We start from the raw sequence: 25,796 nt of genomic DNA, 5'->3' as shown, positions 1-25,796 counted from the left end.
TTGGTGTGCGACTGGATTTTCAGCTGGTTTCTTTTACCCTGTTTCCACGTTTGCTTCACAGTTTTAACAGTGCATGTTCAAACCTTAATTTTCATATGAATCGATCTATCCAGCTGCATAAAACACTTTGTGCCCTACTGTGAATCTGTATTCATTTGCCAGGAAGGATTTGGGGAATAACGTACAACCTGCTAAAACACTGAGAAGGAATATTACCTTTATTTTAGGTGCAGCTCACTACCTAATTTTTTTAGGTTTTGTTTTGGTTTGTTTTTTTTTTCCAAATTTAGGTACTACATTAGTAGCTTTCCGATTTCTTCCTTTTCATTTCGATAACCACGTTTGGGCTGTCCCAAGTAAAATAAAATGCATTTTAGTTCTGTTAACTTTTAAAATTTTAGTCTAGTGTTCTTGAATTTTTTTCTATTAGTCTCTCATCTCTTCAGTATAAACTTGTAATTTTTTTTTTTTTAACAAACTGTTTCTTAGTTCATATATTGAAATCAGACTAGGTGATATATGGGACAAAAATAAGCTTAAGGTTAAAGCAGTTTTACGGATAGTTTTATGGAGATTACTTGAATTACTTTTTTAATTTAGCTCCCAGTTAAAATGGGTAACTGGTGAAACTTTCCTCCCAGCTTCATACTTCCTTGCTTAGTCTTCAGATACACGAATCAATTTAATTTAGTTTTTAGACTTGTTTTTTGGTTTTGTAGGATATGGTGTTACATGCTTTCTGTTTTGCCTTTTGCTGACTTGAATTTTTGTAATCCTACTTCTTAAAAAATATATAAATTGATTTGGAATATGTCTTCTGTCTTCTCTCATGCTGACTTAGTTCTGTTAGTTCTTTGAAATGCTCTTTGCTTTTTTTTTAATAATATTTTAATGATAATAGAAATTGTACTTATAAAAGTACAGTTAGTCTTGTTATTTTTGTTTCACAAACATAGTTGTTAACAGTAATGTCATTATGTCATCACGTTTTAATAATCTAACTGACCATAAAGTTTAGAGGGATTGCATTGTAAGTGGTCAAAACATTCCAAATATTTCATTCTTTTCAGTTTAGCCATATATGTGTATACTTTTTCAGATCATTCATCTTGCTTAGTTAGTGAGTGTTCTCTTTTTTCTTTCATAAAACTAAGTTAAAGTTGGCTTTTTTTAAGTCACTTCTTAATCGCCTATTTCTTCTCAGATTTATTAATAAACTTTAATTAATTTTCTAATGCATTTATTCAAAGATCCTGAATATATTTTCCTTCCTGTTTTATAACTTGCTGACTAGCTTTCCAGGAAACTGTGATGGTGTGTCTCTGATCCCACCATAACTTGTAAGAGGGAATCAGCTTTTTGTGAAGTTGTGACAGGCTTTTGTTCTTTGTCCCGTTGTAACTCCACAACACAAACGTTGGAGGCTTTGGTACAGTAAGATGATGGACTTATTGTAGGGGGTAAGAGGTGTTCCCTCTTACATAGTACATTGTGAAAATAATTAAAAGTGCCCTGTAGGAGGACATGGACATGTTCATGGGTCTCCTATTAGAAAAAAAATATTACTGGAACCATCTTTCAAGTATACAGAAGTAATTAGAAATGAAGCAATATTGATGGACTATCACACAATAGAAGTAAAATGATTAATGTGTTGTTTGATTTCTAATGCTTCTGGGAATAGATAGCAAGATGGTTTTATGCACCTCTTGGAAAACTTAATCCTGTAATAAAAGGACTTTTTCTAATTTGCACAGATTCAGAGGATCCTTACTTAAATCTTCATATCCTTCATCTGAAAAGTCTGGTTTTTTTCCAAGTGCTCCTTCCCAGGATACATTATGGTTTTTTGCACTTGCACCTTATCTAATGCATCGATGACTTCATTGATGCTAGAAGGAAGAAGCACTTTCCTATGTCTGCCTTTGTGTTCCAGTCTAGAGTACAGTTTTTAAATCAAAAGCATTGAATGCTTTACTCTCAAGAAGTTGCCTCCTAAATAGATGTAAAGCTTGTGAAGAACAGATTATTTTTAAGGCTCACATTGGTATATTATATCATAGTAGCATTCCTGATGCTAATAAATAGCGTGTTCTTGTTTTTTTCCAGCAAAAAGATTGATACTGAAAACAAGGTGGTGAATTTTAACAGTGTATTGAGAAATGCATGCTGTTGTCAAATTGAGCGTTTCCATACCTTTGCAGGAAGATGAGGGCAGTATGTAACTATGTCCAAGAACACACTGTCCCATAGGGGTTGGCGGGTGTCCTGTCAGAATGCATTTGGCATAAGGTTAGTACATGACTGGACACTTGCAAAAAAAAAAAAAAAAGGGTATACAGAGTGCGGTAATTTCTAGTCATTTTCCATGCATTGAGTGTTATGAAAACTAATAGCAGCTGTACCAAATTAGTTACCCTGTTTCTTATGTTCGAAGGTTGTGAGGACTTCAGTTTTTAGAATAGTTTAGGCATGACTCACGGAAAGTGACTTCTAAAGCATTTTTTTTTTATGTTGATCAGGTTTAATACATAAAGTTTTTAAAAAGTGGAATACTTTTAGTTGATATTTTCATGAAGTTTTTTGCACTTGTCAAAACTTGGATTCAATATTAAGGGAAAGATAAATACAGAAGCACAGTAATCTGAAATATTTGCTGGCATTTTCTATGCCTTAAAAGTTGTTTTACTTGGAAAGAGTGATAAATATTTTTAGTTTTTTCTACTTGTGTGTATATTTAGAGGCATGTCTAAAAATACAGATAACTTTTTGTACCTCAAATTTTAATTCAGTGGAGGTTGGTTGAAATATGTGATTTGGGATATACTTCCTGACTACATAAGACTATGTTGTTCCTCCAGGTGTGGAAGAACATCTGTGTTATCCTGAAGTCTTTAATTATGTGATCACTTACTGGTTTTTTCCCCTCCCTGGAATCCTTGCTTTACCTGTTATGTAGAGCATAGTATATGCACTTAATGAGCAGCTGTTTGGTGTTTTTGTTTTCTCCTCATTAGATATGTGTCCTAATGCTCACTATTAACTGTTGCTCTGAAGTCAGAAATCTGAATTTCTTCCTGGGTTTTTGCTTCGATATAATAGGAGAGTGTCTGAAATTTTGTTCTTTTTATCACGCCTGTGTGAGAAGAAATATTATATTATCTACACTTTATGGATGGAGAAACACAAGTCCATCAGGCTTCTATAATGTGATTCTTCAGGTAACTCAGGGTACTGCATGCCATTTTAGGATTTTAAAGCGTAGCTCCCATAGTCTCCTTCTGCATCTGTGAATGTTGAAGACTTTTGCAAATCAGTCCTGCATAGACTGGGCATCCAAAAAAGATGCCATAAAAGAGAGAGATTGGTTCAGATGATTTCCTGACATCTCATAGCATTTTTGTGGCAGAGACGGAAATAACTGCCATGCAGAACAGCATTTTTATTTTTTTGGTTACGTTAATTATGAGACTGTTTTCCTTCTACAGCTTCAGTCTTGTTTTCTACCTCTCTTCTGTCTGTGTAACAAATGATATAATGCTTCAGGTGTATCTTGTGCATTGAATGAGTCATGGCCTGTTGGGGGTGATGGGAATAGCAACATGTAGTCATGTTGTAACACATATGCAATGTGAACTGAGCTGTTGGAACAGACCACATAGCTGTGTCCAAACTTTTCAGCATTTGATGTAGCAACTGTAATGTTCTCTTCATAGTGTGTTTCTTTGCTCTTAATTGAAATGTGAAATGGTATTAACTGGAAGGCTCATAAGAAGAAAAGGATCTTCCTGCTCTGCTGTGTCTGCCTCTTTGTATAATATGTGGTGGTTTTCTGGATAGACTATTGCTGAAAAGGGGAGAATGCGATACTCGGCCAATAGGTTTCATGTCCTCATTGCTAGCAGAAGCGTTGGGTTGAATTTTAGGCTCTGGAACAAGCTGTTAATAGTTTTGGAATATATGGGGAAGAGGAAAGCAATAAAATAAAAATGTTCACTCGAAGTGAGAAGGAAAAAGACATCAATTTTTTGTAGCTAGAACATTAAAGCTGTTCTCTATGGCTTGAATACAATCCTCACTGAAGTGAGGATAAAAATGATACTTAAATTTTGCAGGCATTTTTTCCCCTTCACTTTTAAGCAAAACTGTAATAAGCAAAACCGTAATTCCCATTTGATTTCTTACAATTAAAGCAGTGCTGTCTTTATGGCAAAACTAATTTTCCACTGGGAAGGACAGGTAAGTAGAGCGTGCCAGTCTGCTACTGTGAACATGTCTACGCAGTGTATTGCAGAATGGGATGCGAGATCACTCTGGCCAGTGCCAACTAGGCTGATATGAGCAGGCAGTGCTTACTAGCTTTGGTTCAAGACAAAGCTTGTGAACCTTCTGTAAGCCTGTGCATCATCTACTTAGTTGCCATTTTGTCAGCGGTCACCTACAGAAGTGAAGGATAGAATGTAGAGGTGTGCTAGAGAATCATGACTCACTAGCAAAACTTGGATGGTTTCATTTATAATTGTAATTCAGTTGGTTGTTACGGCAATAGTATGCTGTTGTATTTGACATTTTCTACTTTCCCTTTTATCCAAATGTGATGTCTGTCAGGGTACTTGTTTTTCTTCCATAATAACAGTGACCTTTATTGAAAATTGTATTACTAAGTATAATTAGAGATCTATTTGTTGGGGAGATTTGCCTTTTTAAACTATCATAAAAAAGTACAAAACCATAATACTAGCATGTGTTGAAGTACATTTTGGTGTTAACTTTGCATTAAGAGGATATAGTTGGCTTGGAACATCTGCACATTGTTGCAGCATTCAGCGTAATTAATGTATGTTGTGTCCATTGTATGCTGCATTATTTTTTTGTGTAAAAGTTGTTCTTTCAAAAATGGCTTGTTTGCTATTCTTAAGGCCTTGCCTCGTTACTTCAGTTTGAGTTGACATTGCTTAGGAGTGTGATCTTTTCTCTGTAACCTGAATTGCTTGTTTCTCTTGCAGCCTTTGGATATCCCTGATGGTCGAAGGGCCCCATTACCTGCTCACTATCGTAGTAGTAGTACACGAAGCATTGACACTCAGACTCCGTCTGTCCAGGAGCGCAGCAGCAGCTGCAGCAGTCATTCACCATGTGTCTCTCCCTTTTGCCCTCCTGAATCTCAGGATGGGAGTCCTTGCTCAACAGAAGATTTACTCTATGACCGTGATAAAGGTGAGAGTAGAATGGCCCGCCTTTACCTATGGAAGGCATGTGGTGTCCTGCTTTTACAACTACCTTCATTTTACTCATTACATCAGTTTTTGTTTTTGTTTAATGGTTGTGGAGGGATTGAGGATTTATCTTAAAATTGGTTTTGTTTGTTTACATATCTTTTTCCCTCTTGTCTGTGAAACTTCACAAACATCTTCCATAAATACGTCAGAGGAGCACAGCAAACAGTCTTAACTATTTATGAAGATTCTAATGTGAAGAATTCAGACTGTAACATGTTTATGTTTAAAAAAGGTTTCAAGAAGGTTTGTGGCAGACTATATATTCATCATGGGTGAGTTACTTGCTGATCAAAATGGTGATGATGAAGTTTTGGACTGCTTTTAAAAGTACTCTGCATCTGAACTCTTACATTCCACTTGAAGCTATTTAGTGAGGAGCTCAGATACGAGTTTGAACAATCTGATGGAGAGTAATTACTTGTCTGTGTATGTTGCATAACAACCCAAAATTTCTGAATAATTTATGTGTTTATATGTCAATATCCTGCATTTTTTTCAAAGTCTGTAAAATGTCATTTGGTTTTGTAGAGGGACTAAACTGGAGTTTCAGTAATAAAGAGTTACTGACAGAACATGTAGTATGAAAATACAGGCACCAGTGTAAAAAGACGGATTTTTTTGGACAACTGTTCACTAATGAAATTATTCTTGGGCTTCTTGTCAGCTAGTCAGAAACATGGACTTCAGTTTGGAGGGATGCAGGGTTTGGTTGAAACATGCAAGCTAAGAGTAGTAAGTTTCACAGAGGAAATGAAAACTTTTAAGATTTAACGTAGATTTATTAATAAGCTATTTTGAGGTTATAAGTAAGGTTAAGCTTTTTCTGTAAATATTCTCTTTAATAATTCTTAAAGTAATTTAGGAATAAGATTGGGGAGGGCAGCGGGAGAAATACTAGCTTTTCTTGGTTTCTGAAAAGTATTGCTTTACCATCTTGGATTTAAAAGGAAGTAGTGGAAAACAAATCCACCTGCCCAAATCCTGAATTGGGGGTGGGTGTGTGCACGCATGTAAGTTAACCACATCAAAGTAAAAGTCTTAGCTCAACATGATAGTTGGCCATGCTCCAAAAATAACAAAGATATTAGCTCCCCCCCACCCTGCTTCTCTTTCTTATAGTATGCATGTGAATTGTAATGTATTGTCAAGATGAATCACTATAGAGACATCCACTAAAGTATTAGCACACAAAGAAATGTCTTGACAGGTAAATTTGTTCATATATGTGCTGATAACAAATATAAGTTAAAAAGCAAGGAAATGAAAAGAATCATTCCTTTTGCAGTTAGTACTCAGTTGTCACAATAATTGGAATTTTCAGTGGTACTTCATTGGCAGTAGCGAGTGAAGATGGTTTGAAATAGTGCATCTAACCTTCTTAATGCTTTTCAAGGGTTTTTATCTCCTGTCTTGGATTTTTTGAACAGCTAATTGGAGTAAAATTTATTGCTGAACTTCACAATGAGTAGATACTTACTTGTGGATTTTGGTTTCAAGACTGGCTTTAATGCTAGGTTTGTATCAAAAGTCTGCTTTAGTAGTAGCAGGTGATAAACAGCCAGCTTTGTAAAGTTAATATAATTGCATTTTTAAATTGGTTTAAGTAAGGTACTTAATACTGTGCTTATGAAAGATAAAAGCTTGAACTGCTCATCACAACTTTGTTCTTCAAGGACAAGATAGAAACTAGAAAAATGCGTAGCGGTCATCCAAGAGAAAGTAATTTGTTCAGAGGTTATAAAAGTATAGTCAGAAAGGCGCCTTTTACTCTCAGATCATTAAGATCCCACAGGCCAGTTGTTCTGAATAAGAATGTTATCTTCAAAATAGTTAAATTACAGATAAATGAGAGATATAGGTAGAAATTATAAGGGAATAGCAAGTTTTGAGAGACAGTTTATTAACATCTGTTGTGGATGTTAACTGCTTTATACAACAAAACTCACAAAGTTTTTCGCACCTTCATTTTAAAGGTTTTTGTGATGCTAGAATAAAACTGTCTTGAGTTTGCTGTGAGGCCTGTTAAATTTTGAAAAATGCATTGTATAACCAAATGTAGACATTTTAAACCCAAGATATTTTTCTGTTACTTTCCTCAAGTTGAGGTTTTATTTTCCTCTCTATGGGAATAAGTTGGCTTTACCATTAAAATTATCAGCTTTATGAATGTTCCCGAGTGTGTTGCTGAATCGGAAAGGAAGGTTAGTAGTTTGTCTGAGAGACATGAGCAGTGAGAGGAGCCAGCACTCTGTACAGACACAGCACTGCTTTACATTTCTAAAGCATCTTTTATTTCTTGTGCAAAGCTGTGCTTTGGCCTGAGGCCCTCACAGCTGCTCTTTGGACGGTATCAGCTGTTTGGTTTACATTTCTGCAAGAAGCTGCTAAATCTATTGAATTTTTCAAAAGAAAGTGAAAGCTAAATTTCAGAAAAGGCCCACAATAGTGCTCCAAATGGAGCAGTAATACTAAATGGTATTGATTGGAGCAGAGAGGGAAGGGTGGGAGAGAAGGTATTTTAATGGCACCTGGCTTTATGATTTTGTTTTCAAATGTCAGCCTATTGCAAGGCAAGTGACTGCCTTGCTGCATTAAAGCTACCGGTTTCACTAGATACGTTTTATGATACTCTAGTCCATGAGACTATAATTCAGAGTGCTACATAGCATACTTAGCAGCTATGACAGAGGTAAAGTTCAAAGGCGTCCCAAGGTATAAGCAGATGAAATTTGGCGTTTTTTGTACAAAATAGATAGTATAACCTGTTTTTCAGGGATTTTGATTTAGGTGCTTTTGTGTAGCATTGTGTATTCCCACTGTTGCTAGCAGGCTGTTACAAGCAACACATTCATGAAGATGATCTGAAGATACTTTTCAACTTCTGAGCTTCTGATTCATAGTTTTTAAAATGAAAATTGTATGTGAAGTTTTTGGATAGTCTTAAGAAACAGAGGTATTTTTGAACCTATCAAAACAAATCCCAAGGCTCACTGGCAAAGTTTCTTGTTTCCTTTAAGTTTTGTCACTCAAAAAATTGTTTTACAGATTCTTTTTTTTAGCTTGCCTCCTTTGTTGCTGTAATATATGCAAGCTAAAATTTGTGGTATTAAGTCTTCTGATTAAAATAGTATTTTTAGTGTTTAATTACAATCTGAAACATTTTCTAGATAACAGAATATATCCATTTTGAATATTTATGTTTAGCAATTCTGTGTAATAAGACTCCATATTGTCTGCTATGTGGTTATGGTAACAAAACTTACTTTAAAGGTTACATCTATTAATCTTCAGTCATTGTCACCTTAACGAAATTTGATTAGTTGGCTGAAATACGCCAGCAGAGCACACCCTACTGGTGGAAGAGTGGGAGATGCAGACACGTACTCTGACATGGAGGCTCATGCATTGCAGCCCCTGAGACAGTAAAAGAATGTGTAAATAGCACAGTTGGAGAATACACATTTGCAGTGTCATTCAGGATTAATAATGTGACAGTTTACCACTTAAGAGCTTACAGGATACACAAGTGGAGATTGGTTTAAGCTGTAAATTCCACCTCTTACCACTTTAACTCGTGGCCTGTTTTCCCAGTACCCTTCTGTTCTCGTACTGCTGCTGTACGTGTAGAACCAACACCAAGCTTGTACATGTGAGCCTCCTAATAACCACACGTATTTTTCAAATAGTAGTGTGGTATGTGTTTGGTCAAAATGAAAAGATAACATCTTTGTAAGCTTTAAAAGCTGGAAGGGTAAAGAGAGAAACAGAATGGTTAAATTATGCAATATAATTTTTTTTTTTTTGGTTGTTTAACAGCTGTCTTATATAGAAAGTTTCAGCCAAACAGGGCTAAATAAACCGAAAACTTGATTGAAAACTGAACTGGCTAGACAAGACTCTAAATCTTCCAAGAACTGACTTGACTTTGAATTCAGTTCGATTCTTTCCTTGGATGTACTTCCACCGTTTTCCACTATTTAGTGGAATGAACAGTAGCACATTTTATGTCTCAAATTTTTTAAATAGAAACTTGGATCTTCAATTTTAAATATTAGAAGGAGGAAACAAACTGTCTGGGTTCTGTTAATGATTTCTGTGTTTGGAATGAGCTGTGTGGGCCAACAGTGGAAAGATGCCAACAGGACCATCATGCTCCCAGCTTGGCAAATATCTGTATTGTCTCTAAGCTTTTTCTGCCTTCGTACAGTTAACACCTAAAATTCTGTAAGTAGAAGTTCTGTGTTCACTCTATAGCAGGAAAGAGCTGAGGTTCACTTCAATGTTTCTTTTTTCATATCTTTCATAGTAAATCTCCAAAGGGAAGTGTGATGTTTGAGTTGATTTGTGTCTTGTTTTAAGAGGAAGCAGAGATGTTTCAAAACTTCTAATGATTAGCCTTTGTATTTGAGTCACGGTTATACAAAAGTTTATGTAGTTACTGTTTGCAAGCTGTTAAAGACAACCTTATATGCTTCAGTGAATCTAGATCATAGTGCTTGAAAGCTTTGGTTGGTTTTCCACTGTTGCTGAAAAGGCACACATGACCAACAGCAGAATAAACAAAGGTATCTGAGTTAAAAATGGTAGGGTACCCCACATCGGTGGAAAGACTCAAAAGGAGCTAAAGCAAGAGCAGTTACTTCTCTCCAAATAAGGTGTGTTTGTAAGTTGGGAGATCCTCTTTAACCTTGGCATTTCATTTCATTTTTTTAATTTTAAGTCCAAGCAGAGAATAGGGAGCCACTAATACTAGCCTGAGATAGATGTTGCTCTTTGAAAAGGTAGAAGCCACTGCAGAAAGCTAATTTTCTGTAATTATTTTTGTATCTACTTTATTTCCTTAATGCATTGAATATCATGTTGTCACGATGAGTGTTTAAAGTGAGCCCTTTCACAGTCTTAATTTTTCAAACTTCTGTGCTTCTGTCATTACCAGAGTTGAGCCTTCTCTCTTATATTTTCCGAGAAGTACAAAGAAATCTGCCTATTGCCTTTTGTCCTAGATCTTCACATCTTTAGTTCTAAGTGTGTCTAGTAAAATATACACAGACAGCTAGAGTTACGAAGAATACCTGTATCATATAGTTAGTAGTAATGAGAGAATTGAATTGTGGAAGTTTTATTTTGGATACTAAAACAACTTCACAATTGTGAAGCGAGTAAGGTAGGACATTGTAATGATGAGGTATCAGTACCTGTGCTACAAACATGCTTTGCTTCTTTGCAACTTCTGAACTATTCATGAGACTAATGAGGTCAATATTCCAGTGAAGAATGATGTTTTAAAATAAGAAACATGCTGTATACACACATTTTCAATAACTGTGTTTATACGGTGAGAAGGCGTATTATCATTACCACTCATAATTCTTCTGCATGTATTATGCATATTACCTTGTTCATTTATGTTTTTTGAAATACATAATAAAGAACGTATTTGTTTCCAGGATCACAGCTCTGCTTTGTTCCGATTGCAGTGTTCTGGATAAAAATATCCTCCTGTTATGTGTTGTTATATGGTAGATTACTGCTGCACTGAAGCTTTTATTCAGGAGAAATGTGCTATACAAGGGTGTTAGAAATAGCCTGCAATAAAGGAAGCATTGTGGTAGAAGCAAACCGGCATAGTGGCTAAATTGTGAAAAAAGGCATCTTGTTTGGAAATCAAATTTAATTAAAAAGCACTCTCAATCTCTAGTAATATAACTGCTTTAAATTTTCAGACAGTGGGAGTAGCTCACCGTTGCCCAAGTATGCCTCATCTCCCAAACCAAACAACAGCTACATGTTCAAACGAGAGCCCCCAGAGGGATGTGAGCGAGTGAAGGTCTTTGAGGAAATGTCGTAAGTAATGCCTTTTATATCAGCTGGTATCTGCAAAGCAGTAAACCTGTTTACTGAGCCTATTCAACTGCAGATGAATAAACTATTCCAGCTGATGAGTTTTTCAGGAGCAAACTATTCTTAGAGTTTGTACAGAAGAGAAGTTGAAGTGTTCACGTTGGTTTGAAGAGGAAATGGAGTCTTTTATGCTTGAACTCTTTTTGTGCATTTATAAAAGGCAACAAAAATCCAAGCAGAAAAGATAAGGTACATTTAATTTCCTAAGCATTTATAAACCTCTTTCCATATATTTTTTACTAACTTTTTAAATGTTTGTGGCTTAAAACAAAAACTTTCCTTGTCATAATTCTTTATCAGTTTCAAGCATAGGTTACGTTTTGATACGTATAAAACATATAAAATGGAATGAAACCTCTGTAAAGTGTTTGTAGACAGTAGTATACTTATGGCATAGACTTTGCTCAATATTTTCGCTGAGCAAGGAATCAGAAATTAAACTCTTGGACATCGTGTCTTTTTCCCCTAGACCCAGCAGTATTTGAGCACATGCTGTCAAGGTTGCATGCTTAGCTCCTGTGGATGAAAGAATTAAGGAGGGGACGTGTCTTGCTCTAACAGCATTCATTGCCTGCTGGATGGTGAAGGAGCAATGTTGGGTTGTGGAGGAAGCCTCCAGACAAATTACGGAATATGGGAAAGGAGAGGTCTATTTCATGGAGGTTCTCAAAAGGATTTAATATGGCTGAATGTGTTGTTGCTGCATTGTTTTTATTAAAGAAGAATTTGTGCCATTCTAAATTACCGCGGCATTTTTTCACGTGCATATGTACTGCAGATTTTTCTTGCTGGAAGTTGCATGTTTATCCAGTAATTATCAAGTCATTTTTGTGACGGTACTATTTTTAATGCTGTGGATCAGTTAGCTGACTACCAATATGGAAGATGTTTGCCCCTCTGTCCAATTAATCCCATTCCTTGTCATTCACATTTTAGCAACGTGTAGAACCACAAAGTTCATGATGTATAAAACATCTTGGTTGGCCAGGTATATAATCTTTTTTCTTGTTGTAGGTCTCGTCAGCCTGTCTCAGCCCCTCTCTTTTCATGTCCTGACAAAAACAAGGTTAATTTCATCCCAACCGGATCAGCTTTCTGTCCTGTAAAACTTCTGGGCCCCCTCCTTCCCGCTTCAGACCTGACGCTGAAGAACTCTCCAAACTCTGGTCAAAGCACAGCTTTGAGCACCCTGACTGTTGAGCAGCTTTCCTCTCGGGTCTCTTTCTCGTCTCTGTCAGATGACACCAGCACAATGGACTCTACAGAGGTCCCGGTACAGCAACCGTCCCAACAGCAGCAGCCGCTTTTGCAAGAAATTCAGACTGAAGACCATTCCTCTCCTCAGAGCTATGTGTTGATCTAGACCAAGGTGGAGCAGGCCTCTGCCCTGAAACAAGGATTGAGGAGATACTAGTTCAGATACATCTGCATGAGGTGGCAACCTTTGAGAACAACACGGAATACTTAGCAGCATTCGAAAAAATATCTCAACGCTGTTCTTGGCAGGGACAGAATTCATATTCAGCATTTTTTGTGAGAAAGCAGTAATGCCTGCAGAATCCATGTAACATTAAGCGTTTTAAGTGGAGACTATGCATTTCATAGTATGTTTGACCAGATTAGTACTGTGTCCTGTGTTCTGTTTCAAATTCTACAGTATAAATAAGCTCTATATATATATATAAAAAAAGTTGCCTGTCTGAATAGAAAATGTCTTGCTGTGTTGTGTCCTATGGAAAATACTGTACTTCAGGATTATGTTTACAATTGATCCAGGTGTTTATGTTTCTAACTTCTGTAATACACACAATGCAAAAAAAAAAAAAAAAAAATGGCCACAACAGTTGCACAGTGCCCACCCTATGGCCTAGCTTCAGGTACTTCTCTCGAAGTGTAAACTCAGGTAACTTGGAATGTATATCATATTGGGATATAAAATATTTTACAGCTACAAAGCTAAAGAGGGAACATCACTCTTTTGCCTTTCCTTATTTTATGCATTAATATTTCCTCATTACATTCCACTTTCTTGGAATAAGTGCATTCAGATCCAGGTGAACGATGACCCTGGACATGGGTGAACATGAGGAGAACCAGCAAATCTGTGATGTATATCACTTTGTCATGTGCTTACAAGCAAAACAACTGTTGCATTTACTGTCATTTCAATATATGTAAAAATGTGGCATTTAAAGGTTTCAGGTGTTGCTCAGTTAATGACTGTTAAACTGTTGCAAATAAAGTGTTCAGTACTAGGCTGTACATGAGAAACATTCCACGTTGTGTTTGAGAGGATTTTGAAAGACGAGAATGTTTTTGTTCAAGGACAGAAATTCTTTCAGGTTTCACAGGGGGTGACGGGGATTTCCTCTCATGTTTTTGTTGGCAGTTAAGGATGTGAAATGCTACTGTTACCGTCTAAAAGTCAAATTAATGTTTAGTTTCTCTTTTGGAAATGTTCATTCATTTGCTGGTTGGAAATAGGTTTTCAGATTTTGTCAAGCAGTGTTAGATGAGCCGCATTTTATTTATGTAGTGAGTAATTGTGTTTGGATTGAAGTCCAAAAGTAGCAAGTGGGTGTTCTAAGAGGGGTGGGGAAAACAATAGGTTTAAGTTCATGTTACTTAATCAAAGCTTCTCCCATAACTTTCAGTTACTTAAGTTGTGTGTGTAAAAGTGTGTTTTCCCCCCCTCCTTAAGTGTGAATAAAAAAAATCCTTGTAAAATAATCCTGGTTTTGCAGGCTGGACACTTTCTCAAAATAGTACACGGCAAGAATGGGTTAGTGGTGCTCTTCTGTTGTACTGGAACAAGAGGAGCATTGCTTTCAGAGATAATTTCCTGTGATACAGAGGACCCCAAAGGCAAAATAAACTTGATGTTCTTGCTCCGTTGCTTTCAGCTCAGTGGAACTACATTTATGCTGTCTGCTCCTAAGAGAGTAAGGTTCACCTTTTCCAGGAATTGAAGAGATTAGTAGCCTGCAGCTACTGAGCATTTAAACTTGCTCCATTATGTTTTTTTCCTCTTTTGAAGATGAGATTGGAGGGGGGTGAGAGTGAACCACCAATAACTACTCGCTAAATATGTGCTTTCTTTGGAGATACAGCATCGTTTCCTTTTTATTACCGAGGTTTTGTTAATACTATGTTACAAGGTGGAATTTGCAGCCTATAAAACAGTCACTGTTTTTTGAGTCCCCTTGCAGAAAATATAGGAGAGAGAGATCGGTCTCTAACCATTTTCATGTGAAAGACCTTCCTGAAACACAACAGCCATCTTTAACCCTACTAATCTCAGGCCTAGGTGAAAACACTATATATTTTATAGACTGAAGATAAAGGGGAGAAAATACTAGTGATGTAAGTATCAATTCCTTTTAATATTTTTCTTTCTAGATTAACATTGCAGTATGATGACCTTTTTATGCTCTGGTTATGTCCAGAGAAGAAATCGTAGTTTGTTATTGGTGTTAGGTTACCAGGGGATATGATGAGTGGTTTTTAGATCTGTGATGAACTCTGTACAATATTCGCAATGCCATTACATGTTCTTTTTATTTTTTCCACGAGAAACTAAATATTAATTAAATTGCACATTTGTTCTTAGCAGATTTAAAGATTTTGAACCAAATGTGTTAAAGCTAATGCTTTGTCATGTAAATTTCCCAGCAGTTGTTTATCTCAATTGTATTCTACATCCAGCTGTAGAAATTTGTCAAATATTGTTTAAAGTTTTGTACATAGGTGTACTGTTATTTCTAGCCACTGTGCTGAACAGTATTCAAGTTATCACATAATATTGCTTTACACAAGGAAATGTGTGGCTTTTGTTTTGTATTTTTTTGGTATAGAAGTTCTCGTGTCTTATTTAAATAAAAATTATAGTTAAAAAGGGGGGGGGGGGGGCACAAAAGCAGTGGTTCGCTTATTTGTTTTGGAAACTGTGTATGAAACACCATAGAATGAGATTAAAGTTTAATATTGTTCCAGATTTACATCTAGAATAATGTCAACCATGTATCTTTATGACTAGTGTGCTATGTCCTCAAGAATAAGATAATCTCTTATCTATTGATTTTTGCATAACGCTGTTCTAGGGAGGAAAAAAAATCTAAAAATAGCTGAATGCTTAAATATGCTTTAAAAAAAGCGTATTTTATTTCTGCATATGATGAGGTTTTTCTCTCTTCGAAGCATAGGAAAAAAAAATCAGTTAAGCGTTATTGGAAACTGTGTATCCACTGCTGTGTTTGTGGTATGGGTAATTTCAAGTTATCTGTTGAAAATTATGAAAGCCATTAGATGTTTCACTATGTGAAACTAAACTAAACCCCTAAAGGATGTGGTATAATTCTACTGACAGTCTTGGTTTCATATTGTTTTGTGTGAGTCAAATGATTGTCATTTGACTTGCAGAATAATTCTTTCCAGATGGGGTGTGAGGGGGAGGGAGGAAGAAAGAAGAATAATATTTAAATACATGTAAACCCTCCAAAGTCAGTGTTTACTGAAGAGCACTATGGCAATAACCAGCAAGAATGGGTTAATGCTTATTATCAGTAAGTGGAAATTCAAGTTTTCAGCATCCCAAAGATGACAATGTTTTGATGTGACTACATTAAAAACATTAACTGAAAGTTAACTGAAAGTGCTGAAAGTCTGGAGCCTCAAAGGATGTAGTATCCCACCCTGCTATGAAAACGCGTGATGTCCTTCCGTCAGAAACGGCTTGCATTCAGCCATTTCATCATCAGCTTGTAGGGCTTGCTAGGAAAAGCTTTGTGACTGCCTTGTCCTGTAAATGGACTTGGCTGCAGCAGTTTCGGGCTGCCCTTGTGTGGGAGGGCATTCTCTTCTCAAGAGTTACTTTGACAAAAGTGTGTAACTCACCCTGAAAAGATGTGATGCAACTTGTACCACAGGTAGCTTTTTCACCATCCCTGTGAACCTAGGCCTTGCCTGGTTAGTTACGGTTGCGGTAACGTGCTGCTTCCACATAAACCACACTTCGAAGTTGTGTGCTTTGTGTAGTTCGCTGCATGTCTTCCTCAAAGCCAAGGCAAGCAGTCCGAAAAGTGCTGAGAGTAGAGAGCTAATGAAATAATTGTGCCTTGTGTCCCTGCTTTGTGACTAAAAGATCTTCCTCAACTTGAATTTTACATTTTCTAGCAATTCATGGTTCTAGAAATGGACTCTTCAGCCTGGAGGGCTGTGTAAGGGGAGCCCGTGGCTACATACGCTGGGGGTAGGGGGCAACACATAGTGACCTGCTTGTTTTAGGAAGCGGAGTGCTGTCAGGGAAATGATTTATGGCTTCCTGAGGAATTGGCTCTTGGGAAGGGCCAGATACTGGCCCAAGGGTAGAGCCTCGGTATCTTCACAGTATTTAAACATAACCCTGGAGTAATACAAAGTAAACACAAGAAATTGAATGGATTAGAGATGTTGGCTGACATTGCAGTTGCAAATGAAGACCACTGAGGCTTAGCAAACTAGCTCCTGGCCTTACTCCATGGTAAAGGATTGATACCTTCATCTGTCACTTGAGGTAAAATCCGAGCAGCTTGAAGATGACAGATGACTAGTAGAAGTATAAATCAATTACTGTTGTAAAAGCCTGGCTTGCTTTGCAAAATATAGCCATGCAAACACAAATCTGAAGCTACACAATTGGGAGGAAATAACCATAGTTCCTGCAATGTGTTTCCAGAACTTAAATGCAAGGAAAAAGTGAGTGAAAGCTGGGAAAGTACATCCCTTACTGGGATGTACACGTACAGCCATTCACAGTTGGTGCTTGGCTAAAGGAGGTTGTTTGATCAAAGATTGTCATGCAGTTAAAATACGTATGTCTTGTCTCTGTTTGCATTAGTGTAACCTATCCTGGAAAACTGTCTAGTTCGGGAAAGACTACAAAAGGCTGGAGAAGGCACAGGGAAGAGCTATAGGAATGAGTGAGGTACTGGAAAAAACACAGCAAGGTTTTGTAGGAGCTCGACATGTTTAACTTAACAGTTGAGGAGTGACTTAATTCCAGTTAGTAAATACCTACATAGGAAATACTTAGTAACGAGCTACTTAAATTTAACAGACATGGAATATTAAGCAGTAAGAAAATGAAGCTAGATGAATTCACACTAGAAATGTGGATTTATTTTAGCACTAAGGGTAATTAGGTACTGGGCCAACTTGCAAAGGTGGATTTTTTCAAGTACTGATATGTTTAAAATGAGATGATTTTACAAAGGATGTGCTCAAAGATGATATTTTTATAAGCCTTACTAACTCATGATTATTTGGGGCTTTTTACATTTCAGTTGACTTTAAAAAGGTAGGTGTTTTTTAACTACCTTAAGCATTCTTGCCTCACTAAAAAAGTAGCCTGCTGCAATATTTTTAACTAGGGAATTAACACTTTTTTTTTTCTTCAAACTGTCTGGAATAGTTCTTGGAAGGATAATTTCTGGCTTCTGAAAATTTTTGGTTTGTGTCACATATGAATGAAGTCTCCAGTAAAGCAGAAGTGGTTGAGTAACTTTGTAGTTGTTTTGATTTCTGTCACCTCCTCAATAGCACCGTAATTTTGGAGAGATGGCAAGAAACTGGAGAGTAGGTGGTATCTTTTTGGAGTGCAACAGGTCACAGAAATAACTGTGTCACTCAACTGGGGCTGATAGGAAAATGCTGATTGAGAAGGTGGTGTTCCCTCGGTAAAGACCACATTGGAAGTGAGTGAACATGCCAGTTAAACTGCTAATTCAATTGACAACAAGAAAGAATAGCAGTCAGGTGAAGCTGGATAGAGAGATGACCCCTTTTTTGAGAAGAGCTTGAAATTTCATCTCAGGTTGTAACAAGTTCTGATGTTAAATTGGCTGCCTTGAGCTGTAGCCTGGAAGCTCAGATGCAGAGGAGCTGGAAGCCTGGGAGAAGGGGAAGTTGTGTAATCTTTTTTCTTTTTTTTTTTTTTCCCCCCTTGAATTAGAGACTGAGCTTGTCAACGAAGCACAATTAAGCTAGTAACTGCGCCTGTAGAAAAATAAGTTCTGGGGGTTTTAATTTTTTGTGTGTGTGTGTATGTGCATAGTGAAGTGTGTGGTTAAACTTTGCAGTGATTTGTACAGCTGTTGGTTGAGACATAGGGTTTGCTCAGGGCAATGTATGTTTAGTAATACCCATGGTCATCTATTTCTTGTACCCTTGTTTTTACTTCTCCAAATAAACTGTAAGTAAATAGCGTTATCTAAATCCAGACTGCTAGGCGTAGCAGTCATGTTAACTAATTCTGGGTGTCGAACTGCTTACTGCAGGAGGAGATGAGATCTGAGAGTTCTTGAGATTTTTGTGGAAGGAGGTTCTTTCTCCAAGGAGGAGAAAGCTAAAAGAAACTAGACTCCCTGTTAAGGTTTGGTGCCGAAAGGCTGGGTGATGCAATTACTCCTTTCTGATTTCTATTCAGATAAGAATTTCTAGTCCTGCCCTATCTCTGATACAGAGGTTTTTCAGGGAGTAACCTTTCCATAAGATTGGTGGTATCTATCTTTGGGCTTGTTACATAGGGAAGGAAGAACTCATTCTTGTGAAAAATTAAAAAAGTAAGGGTGTTGCCTTTGGAAAAACATTGTTTTCAGGAAATAAGAAAAAATAATTGCTTGACTCTGCTTTTGTGATTACTTTGGATTCTAATTCGTTGTACCTCCTGAGAATGCTGAAAAAAAATCCAGCATTTCGGTGTCAGTCACTGAAAAAATAAGAAGTTTCAGGTGTAGCCTTACATCTCTATGACAGTACAGAGATGGTACCATACTACAGGCTTTCACTGCATGGTTTTATTTTGGATGGGGCATGTGTGTGTATTTTAAGGATTGCCACCTCATTCAGGGGCTCTTGTTCATGAAATGAGGTTGGGTACAATGGTGGACGTGTTTTCTGTTCTAGTGAGGAATGCCAAGGAGACAATTTAGACACTTTCTGAATTCAGTACCTAAGAAACCTGCTTCCCTCTAGGGAGGACTTTCTGTTCTGACCCTCCTCTGGAGGGGAATACTAAGCCCTTGGGGGCGGGGGGGAGATGAAGATGTTGGTAGTAGGTCTTTCACTTTCTAAGCAATGGGAAAGCAAAGGCACCTGTACCTGATTTGAAGGGTAACCTTGTATGTGCATATTTGTATGTACAGGATGTTCTTTGGGTTAGGAAGACAGTGGATGCCTTAATACTCCAGAGGAGCATTAGCCTGGATAAATGTCATTCATTCTCCAAATCAGGCCATCTATAGATCGCAATCTGTCTCTCTGGTGGCATCCTAACTGAAAGGCTGTTGAATGCAGCACTGTAGCATGATTTGTTTTTATATCCAGTAAGTGAGAAAATGTATCTACTAGACTGGACAGCAAACTAGACATTTGGGGGGGGGGGGGGGGGGAACTTGTTTGGGAATCCTGTGAGTACTTCAGCGTGAGGCATTCCAGCAGCCTGGGGTCTTTGGCGCTTGCGTAGGCGCCCTGTGGTGCCTGTGGAAATGCACTGAGGGAAACTAAACGTCTAAAGATTTATGTGCCTTCAGGATTAGGGACAGTTGAATAGAGTTGTAAGAATATTCTGGATGTGGAAAGTCAATTTGTGGATATAGCCCTTTTGATCAAAAATGACGTAACTGTCATAAATGTCAGCTGGAGCAGGTTGCTCAGGCAGTGTCCAGTCAGGTTTGGCATATTATCTCCAGGGACAGAGACTCCATGACCTCCCTGGGCAACCTGGTCCAGTGTTTGACCACACTCGCAGTCAAAAAAGTAATTTGGTACGTTTAAATGGAATTTCAGTTTGTGCCCATTGTCTCTGGGCACCACTGAGAAAAGTCTGGCTCCATCTTTTCTGACACCAATCCCCCTCCTCCCATTTCAGATATTGATCCACGTGGATAAGATTTCCCCCCTGAGCCTTCTACAGTGCTGAGTAGAGAGGAAGGATTGAGCTTGGAGCAGGTGACCCTTGAAAATCAGCCAGGTCTCTTGGACTCCTTTCCAGGGCTGTATCCCATGGGGTTTTTCCAAGCAGGTCCCTGAAGGGGCCAAAGTCCGCTCTCCTGAAGTCCACGGTTGTGATCCTGCTTTTTGCTTTTCTCCCTTCCTCTCCGGATCCTAAACTTCACTGTCTTGTGGTAACTTTGGCCAAGGCTGCCCGCAACTTTCATGTTCCTGACCAGTTGTTCTTTGTAGGTATGAGATCTAGCTGAGCATCTCCCCTCACCAGCTCCTTGACTCTGTCAGGAAGTTATTGGGGTACTGCAGAAACCTCCTGGATTGCTTGTCTCCTGCTGTGTTGTCCCTCCAGCAGACCTCAGGGTGGTTCAAGGTCCCCAGGGAACAGGGCCTGTGAATGTGAGGCGTCTTCCAGTTGTCTGAAGAAGGCCTCATCCTCCCTTGTGATCAGGTGGTCTGTAGCAGACGCTCATCACAATGTTGCCCATGTTGGTCTGCCCTCTAATCCGGACCCATGAGCTCTCAGCTGGGTCACCACAGATCCCAAGGTCATCCCAAGGTATCCATGTTTTCCCAGTACTCTCCCACATAAAGCTACCCCTCCTCATCATCCTGGCCAGTCCTACCTAAAAAGCCCCTATCCAGCCATGGCAGCGCTCCAGTTGTGTGAGCTGTCCCACCACAATTCTGTGATCCCAGTGAGATCATAGCCCTGCAACTGCATGCAGGCCTCGAATTCCTCCCGTTTGCTCCCCAGGCTGCATGCATTGGCTTACAGCCCCTTCAGGGAGCCACCCTGATCTCCCAGAAGCGCTAGGGGAGCGCCCCACAGTGCTGTTGTCTGGGCACTTTGCTTATTTGGGCTCACCTGGGGTGAGCCCCTGTTTTGTTGATCTCTGAGGTCTATGTTGACCACATCACCCTGCACCCTTTTTTTGCCAAACCTTTGTCACTTGATGATGGGTCTGTGGGCTGGAGAGGCCTTGGCAGTCTCTCCACAACATCCCAGATCCAAGTCCCCGGCAAGCTGCAAACCTCCCTAGATGACCGGTCAGGTTGGCAGCAGGGAGTTGCCCACTGCTGTCAGTTGCTGCTGCCTCCTAGCAGGGCTGCATGGCTCAGGCTTGGCAGGTGCAGGGGCTTCATGGGACACAGCTCCCAGCCCCCGCCTGCTACCAGGGCACTGGCCCTGTTCTGTAGATGCAGATCTGCAGATGGAGCAGGAGCTGTCCTCCTGGTGCCAGAAGTCACCAGCTCCCAGCCTTTGCCATGGCAGGAGTCTCTATTTCCCAACCCTCTGCCTGTCCCTCCTGCATGGCAGTCTCCCTTCCGCTGTCTCTGACAGCCGGGAGAGGTTTCCTCCTTCTCATTGCAAACCACAAGGACATGTCCTGGTCTCCTGCAGCCTTCGGGACTTAAGGCAGGCAGCATCACGGTGGTGTTTCAGGCTCCGGCAGCAGCCTGGGGACAGGAACCATCATGAGCCTATGAGTCACGGTAAGACTGGCCCCAAGCTACTTGACACTGTTGTGGGTCAGGTTTTCCATATGGCCTGGTGCAGAAATTTAAGCACCTTGATAGAGATTTTGTCGATGCTGATGCTGTGTACGTTGGATTAAGTCTTCCCCACAGAGAGGCACTTGCTTCATTTTGGCAGTCCTCCCTGCAGAAAGGAACCTGTTTTGTTTCAGCGATGCTACACAACAGGAGGACTTATTCTGGGGCCATAAAAGCATTTTCCTGTATCTTAAAACACTTTCCTTCTTTCACTTGGATAACAACCATCAAAGAAAACAACGTTACGTACCTCAACCTCAATTAAGCCCCTCCATTAGATACTTCACATGTTTATGGGGAACGGAGAGGGAACCCAAACCACTTAACAGGCAAGCTGTACTGTTTATTAAAAACCACCCCAGGACAGACAGTTCAATCTGCTCCTGCAAATTTCAAGTAGGAAGATGACCCATTATGGATTTTTAGTGTTTTCTGATTGCATTTAATGTTTGCTAACAGGATGGGCTGTTAAAATGGGTGGGGGCTTGAAGCAGTGTCAGTGCAGGCTTTCTTCCTGAATGCCTCTGTTTGTTTGCTTTTTAATCTTGTTTCCCTTTATACTTTGTTTTGGCAATGGTCCCATGGCTTACACTGCGAGCTGTGAGATGGACCTGCGCTCTCTGAGGTCCATCCAGCCTTTGAAGCACAGCAATAATAACTAATATATGTGGCAAAGGCGGGTGAAGCCAAGAGCTCTCCTACCTCCAAGGAGACCTGGATCACTTCCCTTAAAAATGAAAGCAAAAGCTGCAAAGTGCTCAGTGTGGGAGGGGGAGGGAGGGTTAAGGGTGGACAAAAGGGAGATTTTGTTTGATTAAGGCTTTTTGTAATTATTATTTCCCTACATGAAGAGCAGTAACAGCTGTGTATATCTTGCAGGTAAGCTTGGCTGTGGTTTGGTGACAAGTAGAGGTGACCACAGGCCTTGCCCAAGGGCTCTGGTAGCGCTGCTGCTGCTGCCGGCATCTCCCTGCTGTGCAGGCTCGCGTGCCTGTGTGACCTCTGCTGCCTCAAACTTTTCTTTTTCCCCTTTCCTTTTTTTTTTTTTTTGCCAAGTTTTCAGACAGATCAGTGCCATTACAGGCTCTTCTTTCAGTTGGAAAGGGCCTGCTAGGACACCATGGGGCGGTGGCCCACAGTTAGATGAGTTTGGGATGCTCACGGACCTGAGCCCTGAGCAGGCTTCTGTGACTTAACAGCATAGGCTGGCATTTTGGGGGAAAAGCCTTGAATCGCTCATGTGCCTCTGGCTCCTTTGCAGCCCTGGCTGTTGTCACCAAATCCAGGGACAACCTCGCAGAAAGGTTAGATCGGCCCAAGACCCAGCTGAACCGTAGATCTGAAAAATCCCGTCAGGGCTTGTCTCATTCTTCAGAATTTCTGTTGTCTTCTAAAAATCAAATCAAACTATCGCCCTGCCATGGTGAGGATCGCTCTCTGTTGTCAGACTTTGGTGTTCTGAAGCTTTGGTACTCAAGTTCAAGGCAGAGATGATCATGGAAGACCACACGGACTGCCTAAACAGTCCAGGAAAATATGCAGCTGTAACAGCAAAGCTGTTACTTCAGTGGCCCATGATTTTAATTTCTGTATTTTATGTGTCAAGGGTTTATTCTGAGGGCTGCACTTGGAATAATAGTAAGGGTTTGGTTTTTTTCCTTGTCAGATCCTGCTCCTGTTACATTCAGCATGCTTGTTTCCTGCAGCCAGCTGTTACCCACCCACCTAGGTGGAGACAGGGTGGATGATTTCATTGTGTAGCACTTTTAAATTTTTTTCCCTCTCTCCAGCCTGTTGATGAAGCATATAGCTCCCAGCACCTGTCCCGGGGCCTTTCCTACTGCCATAATAGCTATGGAAGTTCAAAATAAGAGAAACACCCTACAGAGTAGGTTTCTGGGCTAGATGAAAGACTTCTGTTTAAAGAGAAGGCTAGCTGTAACTTCTTTAACAGCTTAGGTAGGTCTGCAGTCACTTCTAAAATCCCTTATCTACTTTTTTCCCTCCTTTTTTTTGGTATTCATTACCCCATAAAGATTCCAACAGCAACCAGTGTAAATAGCTGGCAGGTAGAATGAGCCAGACCTTCACCTCCGAGCTACAGCACACTTCTCTCTTTTTAATTTATATCTTGTAATTTTTTGAAAGCAGCCAAAACTTCACACTCTTCCACTATGGATTAATTACAAGGTTGGGCACGTCAAGCTTTCGCTATGGTAGAACAGAATTAAGAGTTGATGGGAGTTGTACACTGCTCCCTGGCGAGTGGTAGCCTCCTCACTTCAACATACTCACAGACTGGTTTAAAGATCTAGTCCAACCCCCTGCCATGGACATCTTTCACTAGACCAGGTTGCTCAAAGCCCCATCTAACCTGGCCTTGACCACTTCCAAGGATGGGGCATCCACAACTTCCCTGGGTGACCAGTTCCAGGGTCTCATCACCCTCATCATAAAAAATGTCTTCCTTATATCCAATCTAAATCCTACTACCCTCTTTCAGTTCAAAACTGTTGCCCCTTGTCCTCAGGCCCTGGTAAAAAGTCTGTCTTTCTTATACACCTGTATATTGAAAGGCTGCAATAAGGTCTCCCCAGAGCCTTCTCTTCTCCAGGCTGAACGACCCCAACTCTCTCAGCCTTTCTTCACAGGAGAGGTGTTCCATCCCTCTGATCATTTTCATGGCCCTCCGCTGGACCCGCTCCAGCAGGTCTAACATGGTGGGCTCTGGTGCAGGCAAATACCTTGAGTTACTTAAAGGGAAGATTATACTGGTTTCTAATTAGTCAATGAGGGGAAAAGTCAATTTTATGCTTAGGAGAGCACTGTTAATGAACATCTGGGTAATGGTCTGATTCACTGCAAAGCCAGCCCGCCTTGGAGCTGGAGGCCAGATGGTTGCCCAAGGCAAAACTTGCTGAACCTGCAGGGCCTGTTTGGCCACGGCACCCTTGTTTACTGTCGCTGTAGAGTCTCTGCGTGCACATGCACGGTATCGGGCTCACTCGCTATGCGGCATCGCAGCCAGGCTGGGCGCGCTAAGCACATGCTGAGCGAGGACGGCAGCCCCCACAGTGGGAAGCAGCTCGTTTGTACCTAGTTTGCCAATGTGGTGCTAGACTGTCTCAGCGTTTCTGCTTCTCAGCTGAGGCAAACCCTCTGCTGCTTGGCTGTTGGCAAGCCTAGTTGTTGCTCTGCTTCCTGCCTTCCCATATGGTGGCTTGGTAAAAAATAAGACATTTACAATTGTAAAGTAGGCTACTGAGAGGGGGATTTACAGTAAACACTAAATTGGGTAGTGTGCCTAGGTTGCAGTGAGGGCTCAACTTCAGGTTACTTACACACCCATAGTGGTAAAAACCTAGGAATACGCTGGGTCCCTGGCTGGCCATGGCTTACTGTGGCAGAAATCCAACCCTTGCAACTATTCCTCACTGATAAGGTGAGTGAGAGTACATGCTCGCGGCATGGCCTCCCTACGCTGCCCAGCTTGCCCTTGCCAGCCTGCCCCAGTGCCTCTCTACCAGGGAGGAGAAAGCAGATGGGTACTGGACTGAGTGGGAGGAAGCAGCAACTGCATGCTGGGCAGAAGAGGAAGGGAGCTTGAAAAAGTGAGGAGGGCCCCAACACTGGCAGCTGCACCTTCACCATGTCAATGTCTTGCTGCTACTCTCAGTAATCGTGTTTGGGAACTGCACTGAGAGAAGAGAGGACCTTCCTGCTCTTCTTCCTTTGCCCTGGGGTTCTTTCACCCCACATGCTCTCAGCAGCAAGCATGGACAGTACAACCACCATTCATTCCTCAGTGGTGCCCATCCGGTATCTCCTGGCACCTGCAGTGGGACATGATGGTAGATGGCAAATGGTAGTGGCAGAGACACCAGGAAAACTCAGCATGATGCACAACACCAACCTCCTGCTCTCCTGAGCCTTTCTAGGATCAGATTCTGGAGCGGTCAGGGCTTATAGGCCTGCTGCTATTCCCACTTGGAGCAAAGCTGCTGCTGGTGCTTCTCCACTCACAGTCACCGCGTTGCTTAGGTGGTCCCGTTTTTCTAGCATGTGCAGCCCCTAATG

General features: G+C 40.2%; 1 protein-coding gene across 4 annotated transcripts in view; it reads left to right on the top strand.

Moving 5' to 3' along the window:
• GLCCI1 (glucocorticoid induced 1) overlaps positions 1-13,875 on the top strand; it is a 57,150-nt gene extending 43,275 nt beyond the window's left edge. For 2 of the 4 annotated variants that reach the window (XM_076331438.1, XM_076331439.1), the window contains exons 6-8: positions 5,007-5,217; positions 11,003-11,123; positions 12,195-13,875. In XM_076331438.1, coding sequence (XP_076187553.1) covers positions 5,007-5,217; positions 11,003-11,123; positions 12,195-12,543 — 681 coding nt within the window. In that variant the 3' untranslated portion in view covers positions 12,544-13,875. The remainder of the gene's footprint in view (positions 1-5,006; positions 5,218-11,002; positions 11,124-12,194) is intronic. The other 2 variants (XM_076331440.1, XM_076331441.1) reach the window with 1 other exon arrangement.
• The last annotated feature ends 11,921 nt before the right edge of the window (positions 13,876-25,796 follow it).

The sequence above is a fragment of the Aptenodytes patagonicus genome, chromosome 2 (assembly GCF_965638725.1).
Source record: "Aptenodytes patagonicus chromosome 2, bAptPat1.pri.cur, whole genome shotgun sequence".
In the NCBI taxonomy this organism is placed as follows: domain Eukaryota; kingdom Metazoa; phylum Chordata; class Aves; order Sphenisciformes; family Spheniscidae; genus Aptenodytes; species Aptenodytes patagonicus.
The sequence above is the reverse complement of the archived record's forward strand: the minus strand, read 5'-3'. Positions and strand labels throughout refer to the sequence as shown.